Source organism: Aquarana catesbeiana, linkage group LG04 (assembly GCF_042186555.1).
Source record: "Aquarana catesbeiana isolate 2022-GZ linkage group LG04, ASM4218655v1, whole genome shotgun sequence".
NCBI classification, from domain to species: Eukaryota; Metazoa; Chordata; class Amphibia; order Anura; family Ranidae; genus Aquarana; species Aquarana catesbeiana.
Window position 1 is genome coordinate 459,460,539 of NC_133327.1, and position 15,397 is coordinate 459,475,935.

Below are 15,397 nucleotides of genomic sequence, written 5' to 3' on the forward strand. Positions count from 1 at the left end.
GTAGTCCCAGAAAGTAGCAAATACCTGACAGGAGTTTTGATCCTTTCCCATTTTACCCAAAACTAGAACAAATGTTTTCTTGACACAGAATTAAAGAGTTTGTTACCCTAACATTTCATATTCCTGATATGTGCCTGCTGTACCATGTACTTGTATGAAATAGTACCCTGTTCTCTTTGTTGCTTCCCTTGTGTGAAATCCCTGGTGTTCCTGCCAGTCCTTCTGCTTTCCTATTAATAACTGACCACACTAAGCATGAGAGCACAGTGTGGTCAGTTCTCTGGCTATGCTATCCTCCAATGCTCAGACAGGGAACAGAGGAAATGATCACTTCTAAAAAAAAAAAGAAAAAAAAAAAGGGGGGGGGGGGGGTTATTGATGACTTTTTTTAATATCCTACGCAATTGTCTATTTTAAATTGAATGGGTTGTTTTACAAGGTGATCATTTACAATCACTTTAGGAATATGTAAATTAATGTGATTTTATATATATTTTTTTTAAATTTGCAGAAGAAAATTGTCCTTATAGTCAAGATGTGACATCTCTACTATATCCTCTCTTTGTCTACCTCCACCTGGACATGGTCCAAAATAGCCTTAAAAGCATGGTGGATAGCTTCTACAGTCGCTTCCATGGCATGTTCCTTCATCATCCAGCACAGAAAGATATAATTGAACAACTTCAGACTACCATGACCATGCAAGACATTCACTCAAACTTTAAACTGAGAGCATTTCTAGATAACAAGTATGTGGTCCGTCTGCAAGAAGACAGCTACAACTACCTTCTGCGCTACCTTCAAAGTGATAACAATAGTGTCCTTCTCAAAACACTCACTCTGCACATCCAACTGGACGTTCAACCTGTCAGACTCACAGAGTACCAGTTGTATACAAGTGATACATTTTCTTCAAGAGGAGAGAGCAACAGCCTTGACACGCAGGATGTTCCAGCTCCTATTTTGCAGAATGAAGCAGCTCTTGAACAGCTGCAAGACTGCATAAAGAAAGTCAAGGATGGGCCACCTTCATTGACAACTGTGTGTTTTTATGCATTCTACAACACTGACAACTTGCTGAATACAGCTGAGATCTCTCCTAATGGCAAACTTCTGGCTGCTGGATTTGACAACTCTTCTGTGAAACTCTGGAGTCTGAGGTCAAAAAAACTGAAAACACGGCCACACACCGTAAATGTTTCTCACATACGACTAGCTTGTGATATCTTAGAAGAGGAGGTATGATTCATTTATAATTAAGAACTCTTGGTCTCCAAAGGTTTTATTCTCATCAGTACTACTTTTAACTTTTAAAGTGTATCTAAACCCAAAAGCTAAAATGCAATATATTGGCGCTTACCAATCCGTTCCACCCAAAAGTGGAACTTCTGCTTAATTGCTCCCCCCCACCCCAACTACCCCCCCAGTGTCACATTTGTGACCTTTCATGGGGGAGGGGGAAACAGACCTGTTTTTGACAGGTCCCCTTCCCCACTTCCGGGAGACCGGGCTATGGCATGTTCTCCCGGAAGTTCGGTCCCCTCCGCCGCCGGGCTGATCAAAAAGCAATTTGCACATGCACAGTAGGGAACTGGGCGTGAAGCAGAAAGGCTTCACTGCCTGGTTTCCTTACCTGGAATGGTGGCGGCTGCTAGGGTGCCAACATCGTGTGCTCCCTGGATAGGTAAGTGTCCATATAGTAAAAGTCAGCAGCTATTTGTAGTTTGTGTTTTGTTTTTTTTTGTTTTTTTTTTTTTTTTAACCTTGTGATTTTTTTCAGGAAGTGTTTTTCCAACATCCTTTAACAGACTAAGCTGTCCAACAAAAGTGACAGTTAGAAGGTTGAGACATACCATTTAACTTTGACAGGTTCTTACAATGGCCATATTTTATTCAGTTATGTACAACTTTTATTCCAAAAAAAGAAAAAAACTGTTGCTATAAAGTGTTGGTTACAAATTTTGCTTTTCTGGCTCATTTGTTGATTTCAATTTGCTGTTGCATATAACCCTATCCTCTCCATGTGTTCACAGTTCTGCTGTCCCAGGTGCCTCTTTTGCTCCTCCATAGAGTGTGCCACCCTAAGACAGGTAGTGTGTTAAAATGGTTGTAAAGGCGCAAGGTTTTTTTACCTTCATGCACTCTATGCATGAAGGTAAAAAAGCTTCTTTGTGCAGCAGCACTCCCAAGCACAGCCAATGAGCCAATCAGGAGACAGAGGGGTGGAGCTGAGTCATGGCACTGTGTATGAATGGACACACAGAGCCACGGGTCAGGAGCGTGCCTGCTTGGGTGCCCCCAGAGCAAGCTGCTTTCTGTGGGGAAACCTGGCAGGAGGGAGGGACCAGGAGCACTGGCATGGGACCTTAAAAGAGGAGGATCAGGGCTGCTCTGTGCAAAACCACTGAACAGAGCAGGTAAGTATGACATGTTTGGTAATTTAAAGAAAAAAAAAAACAAGGCTTTAATATCTGTGATACTGAACCTTACAAATTCATAGATGGTGCCATAAACAAGGAAAATCAATATTGCTAAAAAATGTAACTGAACATAAAAAAATATTTTTGTGTGTGTAACAAGCAAGCTCACAGTGAAAGAAATATAGTATTATTCCTTAATATCAAGTGTCCAAAAAAGATTTTTTTTTTCTCCCAATTTTCATCAATCCACAGAGACAAAAGTGCAAATTGGGGCATTATACATATTACTGTCCAAAAGTGACTCTAGTGATGATAATCCTGATTTGAAGAGGGTGACTTCACACACGTGCTACCCCCTGCCCCGCCCCCCCCCCCCCCCCGTGTGAATGTGCTCACCTCCAACAGTGTGACCGCACACTTAAGTTTGGTCCATATAAGCAGTTGAACCACTCCTGGACTCTAAGTGAAACTGGCTCAGCAGGATCCCACGGGAAAATCCAGAAGAAGTTGTCCTCAATTTTAAAACAAGAAAGAGGCTGGATAGTGCATTATCGCTAGTTTAAAAATTTATTTAGAGAACATAACATCAGGGTACTCACACATTTTAGGTGCTTCCAGCACACCAAACTAAAAAAAAAGCATTACCAAAAAGCATTAAGCATAGGATTCCTCTCCAAATGAAAAAAATGTTATACTTCCCTCCTCTGTACAGTTGGTTTTGCACAGAGTGGCCTCAATCCTCCTCTTCTGGGGTCCCTCAGCTGCGCTCCTGGCTCCTCCTCTTTTCGAGTGCCCTGTTGGAGAGCCCCTCTCCTTCTGGGCACTCGTGTGGGCGTGCTCCTGTGTCCTGCTGCTGCATTTAGTGACACAGACAGCAGGGGGACCGCGTGGGGGGGAGGGCCGGAGGACGGGCGGGAAAGAAAAGGCACAAGAATGGAAAACGTAAACAGCATAAAAATAATCTCTTACAATGTCCGAGGACTAAATTCCCCAGGGAAGAGAAACATCATTCTCCGAGAACTAGAAAAAAGTAAAGCAGAAATAATTTTCCTACAGGAGACGCATATAACCCAAAACTCAAATGCCAAAATTTATTCAAGAAACATACCAACATGGTATCAAGGAGACTCGCCAATAAGAAGGGCCAAAGGAGTAGCCATCGGTATAGGCAAAAATGTGCGTTTTCTAATAGATCAAAGGAAAATAGACCCGGAGGGTCGATATCTTTTTATTACAGGAACTATACACGGGGTAAAATATACATTGGCCAATGTCTACTGTCCTAATAAGAACCCTAAAAAATATTTGATAGATATAATTAAAATACTAATGGAATTCAAGCAAGGAAAATTAATACTAGCTGGAGACTTCAACTTCAGCATCGATAATAAAATGGACAGTACCTCAAGAGTAAGGGACAAAGAGGTAAATCAACTAAAGAAATTAAAAAGAACATTATATGAACAGCAACTAATAGACCCTTGGAGAATTCAGCACCCCAGCACAAAGTACACATTCTACTCAACAGTACACAAAATTTACTCCAGATTGGATTACATCATGGTCGAACATAGAAACTTGGAAGAAATAGAAGAAACAAAAATAGGCATAATAACCGCCTCAGATCACAGCCCAGTAACCTTAAGAATGAAAATAAAAGGAGAAGTCCTTGAAAGGGGTCCATGGAGAATCAACGAAACTTTATTAGAAGACAGTGAGACCGAAAAAAGCATCAGAAGAAATTAAAAGATATTTTGAGGAAAACGATACACCAGAGGTATCTAAAGCAACAATATGGGAGGCGCATAAATCTGTTATTAGGGGCAAGTTAATAGCCATAGGGGCAAGAAAAAAACAGGAAAGGAAAACAAACATGCAACAAATAATTAAAGAAATTTATGAATTGGAACGAAAACATAAAAATCAAGTAAACAACAAAATCTTCGGCCTACTATCTCAAAAGAGAGAGCAATTAAAAGACTGGATGGAACAAGAAGAAAGGAAGGACTACAACAGAGTAGTACAAGAAAAATATAAATGGGGTAATAAACCAGGAAAATACCTAGCAAATCTGGTAAAAAAAAAGAAGTCTTTGAATTACATTGAGAAGATCAAAAATGAAAAAGGAGAAGTGGTAAATAAAACTACAGATATAGCGATAACATTTCAAAAATACTTCAGCTCCCTTTATGCAATAAAAGGACAGGAAAGTTGGAAAGAAGCGAATACAAGAACAAAGAAGATACAAGAATATTTAAAAAAAGCAAACTTACCAAAACTAAAAATAGACCAACTAAAAGAATTGGAAAAAAATATTACGCATGAAGAGGTAAAACTGGCATTAAAGGAAACTCCCGTAGGAAAAAGCCCAGGACCAGACGGGTTTACGGTCAAATACTATAAAAAATTTGAAGAACAGCTGACTCCAAAACTATTAGAATATATGAATTCCTTAGGGGAAGATGAAGAAATAAGAAGTGAATCGTTATTAGCTCATATTACAATACTACCAAAAGAAGGGAAAGACAAAGTTAACTGCTCAAGCTACAGGCCAATAGCCCTATTGAACGCCGATACGAAGCTGTACTCCAAGATCCTGGCCACTAGGATAAAAAAAACTAATCCCACTGTGGATCAACCCGGACCAAACTGGTTTTGTCCCGGGGAGAGAGGGGCGGGACAACAGCCTAAAATCATTATTGATGTTGCACAAGAAGGTGCAGAATGAGACCCCAGTTCTATTCCTGTCATTGGATGCAGAAAAAGCATTTGACAGGGTAGACTGGGGTTTCATGATGGATACATTGCGGCATTTGGGTATCGGGACAAAAATGATGAAGTGGATAACAAATTTGTATAATGGCCCGACAGCAGTCGTAAAAGTAAACGGTAGACTCTCTCCAAAAATTAAGATGCAGAATGGAACACGGCAAGGCTGTCCACTGTCTCCACTATTATATGTATTGGCTTTAGAACCACTATTAGCAACACTCCGCAATAACAAAGAGGTAGAAGGAGCGAAACTAGGAGGAAAAGAGCATAAGATCGCTGCTTACGCGGACGACATCTTGATGTACGTATCCAACCCAAGAGTGTCACTCCCAAACATACTGAAAGAAATTAAAAAATACGGAGAACTGTCAAACTTCAAAATTAATCCAATAAAAACGGAAATATTAAACATAGGTCTAGAGAAAAAGGAAGTTCAGTTTTTACAAAAAGAATTCCCATTCACTTGGGTAAAAGAACTAAATTACCTTGGAATTAAAATAACTCCTAGAGTCGAAAAAATTTATCAGGCAAACTTTATTCCACTGATCAATGAGGTCAAAGAAGAAATGAAAAAGTTAAGAATACAGCCACTTTCATGGATTGGAAGAATAAATATGTTTAAGATGACGATATTACCTAAAATAAACTACAGATTACAGATGTTACCAGTAAAAATCCCGCAGAGCTTTTTTAAAATAATTAAAACAATCCTGCTAAAATATATATGGCTTAATAAAAAACCAAGAATTAATTACACGCTGATCACAAGGAAAAAGGAGCATGGAGGTCTTGCCGCTCCAGATATAAGTAGGTACTATAAAGCCATAGTTTTAACACGAATGTTAGAGTGGACAAATGAGAAAAATGAAAAAAAATGGGTGGAAATGGAAAACACAATAAGTGGAGCCACACTACATAAGAATATTTGGATTCCACGGAAATATAGAATATTGGACACCGACACGCACGAAATAACAAAAAATGTATTTAAAATTTGGGACACCATCCACTTGAAGAATGAATGGAAATATAATTCACCACTATTAGCACTCACAGGATCGAATCTCTTCACCCCTGGGAGGGAAATATTTGAAATCCAAGGAATAGGTAACCCACAACTGAAAGATATCACCAGAAATGGTAAAATAAGAACACGAGTAGAAATAGAGGAAAGGAATGGATGGAAGATGAATGAATGGAAGTATACTCAACTAAGGCACCTAGTAAGCACAATACCACACCCACTGAGAGATGAAACAAAATTAACTGCACTGGAAAAGCTATGTAGCAATGAAACACCATTAAAAAACGGAACATCAAAAATTTATAGTATACTGACAGATTTGGAAGCACAAGAAAGACCAGAATATATAAATCAATGGGAAAAAGAAATGAATTTAAAAATAGATAACCAAAAAGTGGAAAAAATGATAGAAATGGGATATAATAAGGCTTGGGACATGAAGACCATAGAAATGAATTATAAACTAGTATCAAGATGGTATATGACCCCAGTAAGAATACACAGATTCCATCAAGATAGAACCTCCTTGTGTTGGAGAAAATGTGGCCAAATAGCAACGATCACACACATATGGTGGGAATGCCCAATAATAATGGAGTACTGGAAGGAAGTGTTAAATAACATAAAAGAAATAACTGGAGAAGAAATAGAACAAAATATTTGGACTTGCCTCTTCCATATCTACAATAAACCTAAGAAACAATATAGAAAATCAATAATACCTAACCTCCTGAATGCGGCCAAGGCCTTAATTCCCAAGAATTGGCTAAAAAGTGGAAAACCAGACATTAGAAACTGGCTAAAGGAAATAGATTATCACTACAAAATGGAAGGAGGAGAGAAAGGGGATAATAGTAGATGGGAAAGTTGGAAAAACTACAAAGTCTCAGATATTTATTTAGATAGGATAAAAGAAAGAATAGGTGCAGAGCCAAGTGGATAAATAAACAACATAAAGGAACGGACCAGACACGGGAGGGGGAGGGGGGGCGGGGGGAAATAAGAGGGACTGAGAGAGATTAAGATAATAATAGGGTTTATAATTATAGAAGGCGTTTTGTCGTCGGTTTTTAAAATTATTTAAGAATATCCTAGAAGGGAAAAATAATAAAGATGTGACGGAAACAATCCACAATGATGTGAAAAAGGAGAAGAGATAAAGTTTGACACATAAAGTTGAAATAATGTCTCTCGGAAAACTTTCGCTGAAGTGGATAAGAAAAAAAAAATATCAAGTGTCCAAAAAAAGATTTTTTTTTTCTCCCAATTTTCATCAATCCACAGAGACAAAAGTGCAAATTGGGGCATTATACATATTACTGTCCAAAAGTGACTCTAGTGATGATAATCCTGATTAGAAGATAGAAGAGGGTGACTTCACACACGTGCTACCCCCCCCCCCCCCCCCGTGTGAATGTGCTCACCTCCAACAGTGTGACCGCACACTTAAGTTTGGTCCACATAAGCAGTTGAACCACTCCTGGACTCTAAGTGAAACTGGCTCAGCAGGATCCCACGGGAAAATCCAAAGAAGTTGTCCTCAATTTTAAAACAAGAAAGAGGCTGGATAGTGCATTATCGCTAGTTTAAAAATTTATTTAGAGAACATAACATCAGGGTACTCACACATTTTAGGTGCTTCCAGCACACCAAACTAAAAAAAAGCATTACCAAAAAGCATTAAGCATAGTATTCCTCTCCAAATGAAAAAAATGTTATACTTCCCTTCTCTGTACAGTTGGTTTTGCACAGAGTGGCCTCAATCCTCCTCTTCTGGGGTCCCTCAGCTGCGCTCCTGGCTCCTCCTCTTTTCGAGTGCCCTGTTGGAGAGCCCCTCTCCTTCTGGGCACTCGTGTGGGCGTGCTCCTGTGTCCTGCTGCTGCATTTAGTGACACAGACAGCAGGACTCGGCCCCGGCTCCCGCGTTATTAGCTTTAATTGACAGCAGCGGAAGCCAGTGGCTGCGCTGCTATCATTCTTTACAATCAGGACTCCAGACACCTGCTGGAGCTGGTGTGATCGTCCCTGTCGCTGGAAAGACCGGGTTCAGGTAAGTAAGGGGGGAGGGAGGGTCTGGGGGGGTGCTGCATCACAGGAGGTTTTTCACCGTAATGCATTTAAGGTAAAAAACCATCCCTCTAAAGCGGTATTAAAGTCCGCTTTTTTTTACTTGTACTGAATGGACAGCACACTCTGCGCTATGCTGCGATTGTGATTCCAGTGCACATGCGTGGGAGTGATGTCATTGTGGCCTGGCCATTCAAGCTGGCGTGCGCAAACCCGAAAGGAAGACCAGGTGACGATGGAAGCCCTGTTAGTGGTGACAGCGCACTGCTGGAGGGATCTGCTTTACAGGTAGGTTTATCATAGTGTGGTGCATACTAGCACATTATGACATTAAAGCAGAGTTCCAGCCTAGAGGAAAGAAAGATAAATCAGCAGCTACAAATACTGGGGTCGTCGTCTGTTTGAGACTGAGTTCTCTTTTTGCCTGGAACTCCGCTTTAACCTGCAGGGAACTCCATTTTTTATGTTATTGTTTGTAGCCAGAGTTAACTACCGCTTTTTAATGTAACCGTTTTGAGTATTTGTTAAAATAGTGAGTTTATTTCTATTTTACAATGCCCAGTGAATTACAGTCTATTCCTTATAATTCAGTTTTGCATTATGTGTTATTCTCGTCTCTAAAGTACATAAACCCGAGGTAAGTATAGTAACAAGTCCTATTTGCAATCTCGGAACACCCAATAAGGGGACAGTATGCGACCGGTCTAAACTGCGTGGCATGTTCACCAATGCCAGGAGCCTGGCGGACAGAGATACTGTTGTACGAAGAGGATTTAGATTTTGTGGGAATTTCAGAGACTTGGTTCAACAGCTCTCACAATTGGCTGGCAACCATTCAAGGATATTTCCTTTATCGCCGGGATAGAGGGGGTAAAAAAGGGGGAGGGGTATGCCTGTATATCAAGAATAATGTACAAGTGCATGTGAGAGATGACATCACTAAGGGAGCTAGGGAGGAGGTGGAATCCTTATGGGTAGAGCTCCAAAGGGTTGAAACTAAGGGGAAAATAATACTGGGAGTATGCTATAGGTCCCCTAACCTGAGGGAGGAGGGGGAGAAGGACCTCCTATCACAATGTGGATTAGCAGCAAGGCTGGGAAGTGTTGTCATAATGGGGGATTTTAATTATCCAGACATAGACTGGGCGAAAGGAACCGTGCATTCGTCTAAGGCTCGCCAGTTCCTAAATGTCTTGCAGGACAATTTCATGGGTCACATGGTAGAGGTACCAACTAGAAACAAAGCGTTACTAGACCTACTGATTACCAACAATACAGGCCTGATCATGGATGTGGAAGTAAAGGGCAATTTAGGAAACTGTGATCACAGGTCAATTGGCTTCAATATAAATCCCACAAATAGGAAACATAGGGGGAATACAAAGACATTGAATTTCAAGAGCAAACTTCCCTAAACTACGAACCTTGCTAAAAGATAGAAATTGGGATAAAATCTTAGGAACAAAGAATACGGAGGAGAGATGGGTTTTCTTTAAGAGCATATTAAATAAGGGCATTAGCCAGTGCATCCCATTGGGAAATAAATTTAAAAGAGCAAACAAAAGTCCTGGATGGCTTAACTCCAATGAAAAGCATATAAAAGTAAAGGAGAAGGCCTTCAAAATATACAAAGCTGAGGGATCATCATCAGCATTCAGACTTTACAAAGAATGCAACAAGAAATGTAAGGGTGCAATTAGGGCGGCTAGGCTAGAACACACAAGAGACAGGAGGAGAGCAAAAAAAATCCCAAGAAATTCTTTAAGTATGTAAACCGTAAAAAAGGGAGGACAGACAATATTGGCCCCATAAAGAATGAGGAAGGGCATCTGGTTACAAAGGATGGGGAGATGGCGAAGGTATTGAATGTATTCTTCTCCTCAGTCTTCACAAAGGAGTCGGGGGGGGGGGGGGTCTTCAGTAACCAAAACTACAGTGTTTATCCTCATGACACATCACAGGAAGCACCCTCATGGCTAACAGAGGACAGAATTAGAATAAGTCACCGGGCACCAGATGGCTTGCACCCAAGGGTCCTGGGGGAACTCGGTCAAGTAATTGCCAGACCATTGTTCCTAATTTTTACTGACAGTCTACTGTCTGGAATGGTACCAGCTGGTTGGAGAAAAGCCAATGTAGCTCCAATATTTAAAAAAGGGCCAAAATACATCCTTGGGAATTACTGTTAGCCTAACATCAATAGTATGCAAGCTCTTGGAGGGGATGATGAGGGACTATATACAAGATTTTAGTAATGAAAACTGTATCATTAGCAGTAATCAGCATGGATTCGTGAAGAATCGTTCTTGCCAAACCAATATATTGACATTCTATGAGGAGGTGAGCTGCCATCTAGAAAAAGGAAGGCCTGTAGACGTAGTGTATCTGGATTTTGCAAAAGCATTTGACACAGTTCCCCATAAATGTTTACTGTACAAAGTAAGGTCAGTTGGCATGGACCATAGGGTGAGTACATGGATTGAAAACTGGCTACAAGAGCGAGTTCAGAGGGTGGTGATAAATGGGGGCTACTCGGAATGGTCAGGGGTGGAAAGTGGGGTCCCCTAGGGTTCTGTGCTGGGACCAATCCTATTTAATTTGTTCATAGACGACCTGGAGGATGGGGTAAACAGTTCAATCTCTGTATTCGCGGACGATGCTAAGCTAAGCAGGGCAATAACTTCTCCGCAAGATGTGGAAACCTTGCAAGAAGATCTGAACAAATTAATGGGGTGGGCAACTACATGGCAAATGAGGTTTAATGTGGAAAAATGTAAAATAATGCATTTGGGTGGCAAAAATATGAATGCAATCTATACACCTGGGGGGAGAACCTCTGGGGGAATCTAGGATGGAAAAGGACCTGGGGGTCCTAGTAGAAGATAGCAACAGCTTGGCATTGCATGCCATTGCTGAGCCTAACAAAGCAAACAGAATATTGGCATGCATTAAAAAGGGGATTAACTCAAAAGATAAAGCGATAATTCTTTCACTCTACTAGACTCTGGTCTGGCCTCGCCTGGAGTATGCTGTCCAGTTCTGGGCACCAGACCTCAGGAAGGATGTACTGGAAATGGAGTGAGTACAGAGAAGGGCAACAAAGCTAATGAAAGGGCTGTAGGATATTGGTTATGAAGAAAGGTTACGGGCACTGAACTTATTCCCTCTGGAGAAGAGACGCTTGAGAGGAGATATGATTTTAATTTACAAATACCATACTGGTGACCCCACAATAGGGATAAAACTTTTCACAGGCAGTGGGTTCAGTGTGGAGCATCGATAGTTTAAAAAAACTATTAGATAAGTACCTGAACGACCACAACATACAGGGATATGTAATGTAATACTGACCTAAAATCACACACATAAGTTGGACTTGTGTCTTTTTTCAACCTCACCTACTATGTAACTATGTCATGTTATTACTGTGAGACATAAGTAAGGATTTAGCTATGAGTTTGATAAGGAGAAAAATCCAAATGATGATATGCTTCAGGTGGTTTGAAGGTCGGGCTAGGTTACCTGATCAGTTACCTAAAAATGATTCACCATTTGCCTACTGGGCACATTTACCCCCTTCCTGCCAAGGCCAAATTTTGATTTTCAGCACTGTCACACTTTGACAATTGCGTGGTCATGCAACACTGTACCCATATAACATTTTTATCATATTTTTCACACAAAAGCTTTCTATTGGTGGTATTTAATTACTGGATTTCTTATTTTTTGCTAAACAAATGAAAAAGACAGAACATTTTTGAAAAAAAAATGTTTTTCTTGGTTTCTGTTATAAAATTTTGCAAATTATTACATATTTTTTCCTTCACTGATGTGCGCTGATGAGGCGGCATGGATTGGCACTGTTGGGACTGCACTGATCATCAGAACACTAATAAACCGTGCCCTGGTTATAAGTGTAGATGAGTGTAGATGTTCCCTCCCTGTCAGGATTGCCAGTTACCGACTCTCCTCTCCTCACGATGTGACGGTGCATAAGGAAAGGAATGCCGATAACTGGTAGGTGTATTTACATTGTGATCAGCTGTGATTGAACACTGCTGATCACGTGGTTAGGGGACGCTGTGACTGGCCCTTTACCTCGATCTGTGATCCACTATGTCCTTCAGACACAGCGATCACAAATCGTGCTGCAGTGGGGGTGCTGTTCTGTCACGACATAAATAGACGCCCTCCAGGACTGGTTGGCTAGTGGTTAAGGACCTTTTAAGGTCCATTCTCACTTGTATGACTCCAAAGTACTAACTTTGGGGCAAATTTGGATGGGTGCGACTTGAGTGTGACTTGTTGGCCCCACTGTTGCATGTAAAACATTAGGGTATGAAAGTTGCACCAAAGTAGTGCATTAACTACTTTAAATTTGCTATGACCTGAAGTTGCACATATTTGGAAATCATGGGGTGCAACTTTGATGTTCAAAGTCGCATGACAAGTCGCTCAAGTGTGATGGGGTCTAATGGTTTGCTACCTTACGCCTTTGGCTGTTTTCAATTCTCATTACTTTTTTTTTTTCTTTTTTTTTTGATAGATTGTGTCAATGATCTTGAGAAGGATATTCCCAAGACAGTATTCTCTATTGACTATCTCTATCTTCTCTATCTCTATTTTGCAGTAATAAATCCAAACCCAAAAATGTAATATATTGCCATTTACCAATCATTAGATGTGGCGCCTGCATTAGGTTGTTTTTTTGTTTTTTTTTGGCTTTAGGGATGTTAGATGTACTCGCAGATTTAGATACACTAACAAATTGAAGCCAACTCCACCTAATACGTTATAAGCAGTTACAGCAGTTTTCTTCCTTTTTTAGGATAAAGGTTTTCTATCTAGTATGCATCACATACTAGCACATTATGAAATGCTTACCTTGGAACGAAGCCTTCCAGCGGCATGCTGTCACTGCTGAAAGGGCTGACATTTTTCCCTGGTCTTCCTTCTGGGTTCACACGCTCTGGCTGTGTGATTGGCCAGAGCTGCAATGATGTCACTCACGCACTTGTGTGCTGGAGCTCACAGTTTTGACGTGAAGCTCTGAAGTTTCGGCAAGATTTTCGTTTTGCCTACAGGTAAGCCGCCTTATTGGCTTAACTGTAGGTAAAAATCACAAAGCAAGCTTTACTACGATTTTAATGCTACTTTAACAAGCAGCCTTATATAAAATCTGCATTGTTTATGATATTGACCTTTTTGTTTCATCCTTTTTTGTAGGGCGAAGATGAAGATCAGGCTGGTAGTGAAATGAAGATACTTAGAGGACACTGTGGGCCAGTTTACAGTACCCGTTTCCTTTCCAATAGCTCTGGCCTTTTGTCATGCTCTGAAGATTCATCCATTCGCTTTTGGGACCTTAAAACCTACACAAACACTGTCCTGTATGAAGGCCATGCATATCCAGTCTGGGATTTAGATGTTAGTGCCTGTAGCCTTTTTTTTGCAAGTGGTTCTCATGATCGCACAGCCAGGTTGTGGTCATTTGATAGGACATTTCCTCTCAGAATATATGCAGGCCATTTAGCTGATGTTGACTGCATTAAATTCCATCCCAACTCAAATTATCTTGCCACAGGATCTACTGATAAGACAGTTCGATTATGGAGCAGTCAGCAAGGAAACTCTGTAAGACTCTTCACTGGACACAGAGGGCCTGTGCTTGCCCTTGCTTTTTCCCCAAATGGAAGATATCTGGCCTCAGCTGGGGAGGATCAACGTCTTAAACTATGGGATTTGGCTTCGGGGACTCTCTATAAAGAGCTGAGAGGTCACACTGACAATATCAACAGCCTTTCATTCAGTCCAGACAGCAGCCTAATTGCCTCTACATCTATGGATAACTCTGTCCGTGTATGGGATATTCGAAATACTTATTGCAATGCCCCTTCTGATGGTTCTTCTAGTGAACTAGTTGGTGTATACACAGGGCAGACTAATAATGTGTTGAGTGTTCAATTTATGGCATGTAATCTACTTATGGTTACTGGAACAGCACAAGAACAGCAGGAACATTGATGCTAGCTTCTACTGAGAACATTAAAAAAATTACTGAAATGGATGATTCACTCCTAGGCATTTTCCAAGCTCTTTAATATTTGTACACCATTGAAGGCCTTTGGATTTTCAATGTACTTCTGCTTTATGCCTGCCACATTATAAAAAATGAAAATTTAGAGGTTTGTTTGGGTAATTTAAGTGTTTGAGGTTTTCATACATTAAAAGTCAAAAGCACATGGAAATGCTCTGATATCAAAATAAAGGAGGAGATTTACAAAATAGGATCAGATTACAGTGGGCATCTTCCTTTGCAAATCTGTCACGTAAGCTTGACGTTCTTTATTGTCCAGGATATTGTATACCTTTTGGGTTTGAACTCTGGTAAAATGTAGGCTAGCCCAAAATAACCCTTCCTACTGCGACCATGCTCAGTTTTTTTGCAATTGGCTGACATCATTCCTTGGGTGGAGTGACGCTCTGCAATCTTTCCTGCCTTGCAGCATTGAGGAACCATTTCTCTGCTGCTGTTCCTACTTTGCAGAGAGCCACAGAAAACTGTAATCCATTCCTGCTGCCCATCTACAGTGACTTTCTTTTTTTGTTTAATATATTTTTATTAATGACAGGAAAGTCCCATGTACATAAAGAGATACCCATCACATGCTTGGACAAATTAAACATGCATAAAATGGTACATATTCCAGATTATACTGAGGTACAATAGAGAGATATGTGTGCAGGCCATGGGTAGCCAAAAATATAAAAACTTACAATATATCATTTGGAACAGGACCTTATCCTGACAAATGTTCTCTTGTATAAACTTCTAGAATATTAAAAGTAAGAAAGAGAAATAGTATAGAGAAAAGAAGAAGATGAAGCAAGATGAGAAGGGGGGGGGGGGGGGTAGGAAGGGTGTCCACCTCAGTCAGAGCATTGCATTTTAATGTACGAACATATTACTTGTCTAAAGTCATAATTTCCGCGTACGCCGCGGAGTACTTGAAGGCGAACCACCGGGACCATATTTTCTTCCCCAAGTCTGATTTATTTCTGAGGGAAAAGGTTAAATCCTCCATATAGTATGTGTGGTCTACCTCGCATACCC

At 40.5% G+C, this 15,397-nt stretch overlaps 1 protein-coding gene across 3 annotated transcripts in view; it reads left to right on the forward strand.

Moving 5' to 3' along the window:
- The window catches only part of TAF5L (TATA-box binding protein associated factor 5 like), a 66,916-nt gene extending 52,345 nt beyond the window's left edge, over positions 1 to 14,571 (forward strand). For all 3 annotated transcript variants that reach the window (XM_073627539.1, XM_073627541.1, XM_073627540.1), the window contains 2 exons: positions 512 to 1,239; positions 13,510 to 14,571. In XM_073627539.1, the coding sequence (XP_073483640.1) occupies positions 512 to 1,239; positions 13,510 to 14,307 (1,526 nt within the window). In that variant the 3' untranslated portion in view covers positions 14,308 to 14,571. The remainder of the gene's footprint in view (positions 1 to 511; positions 1,240 to 13,509) is intronic.
- Positions 14,572 to 15,397: the final 826 nt, after the last annotated feature.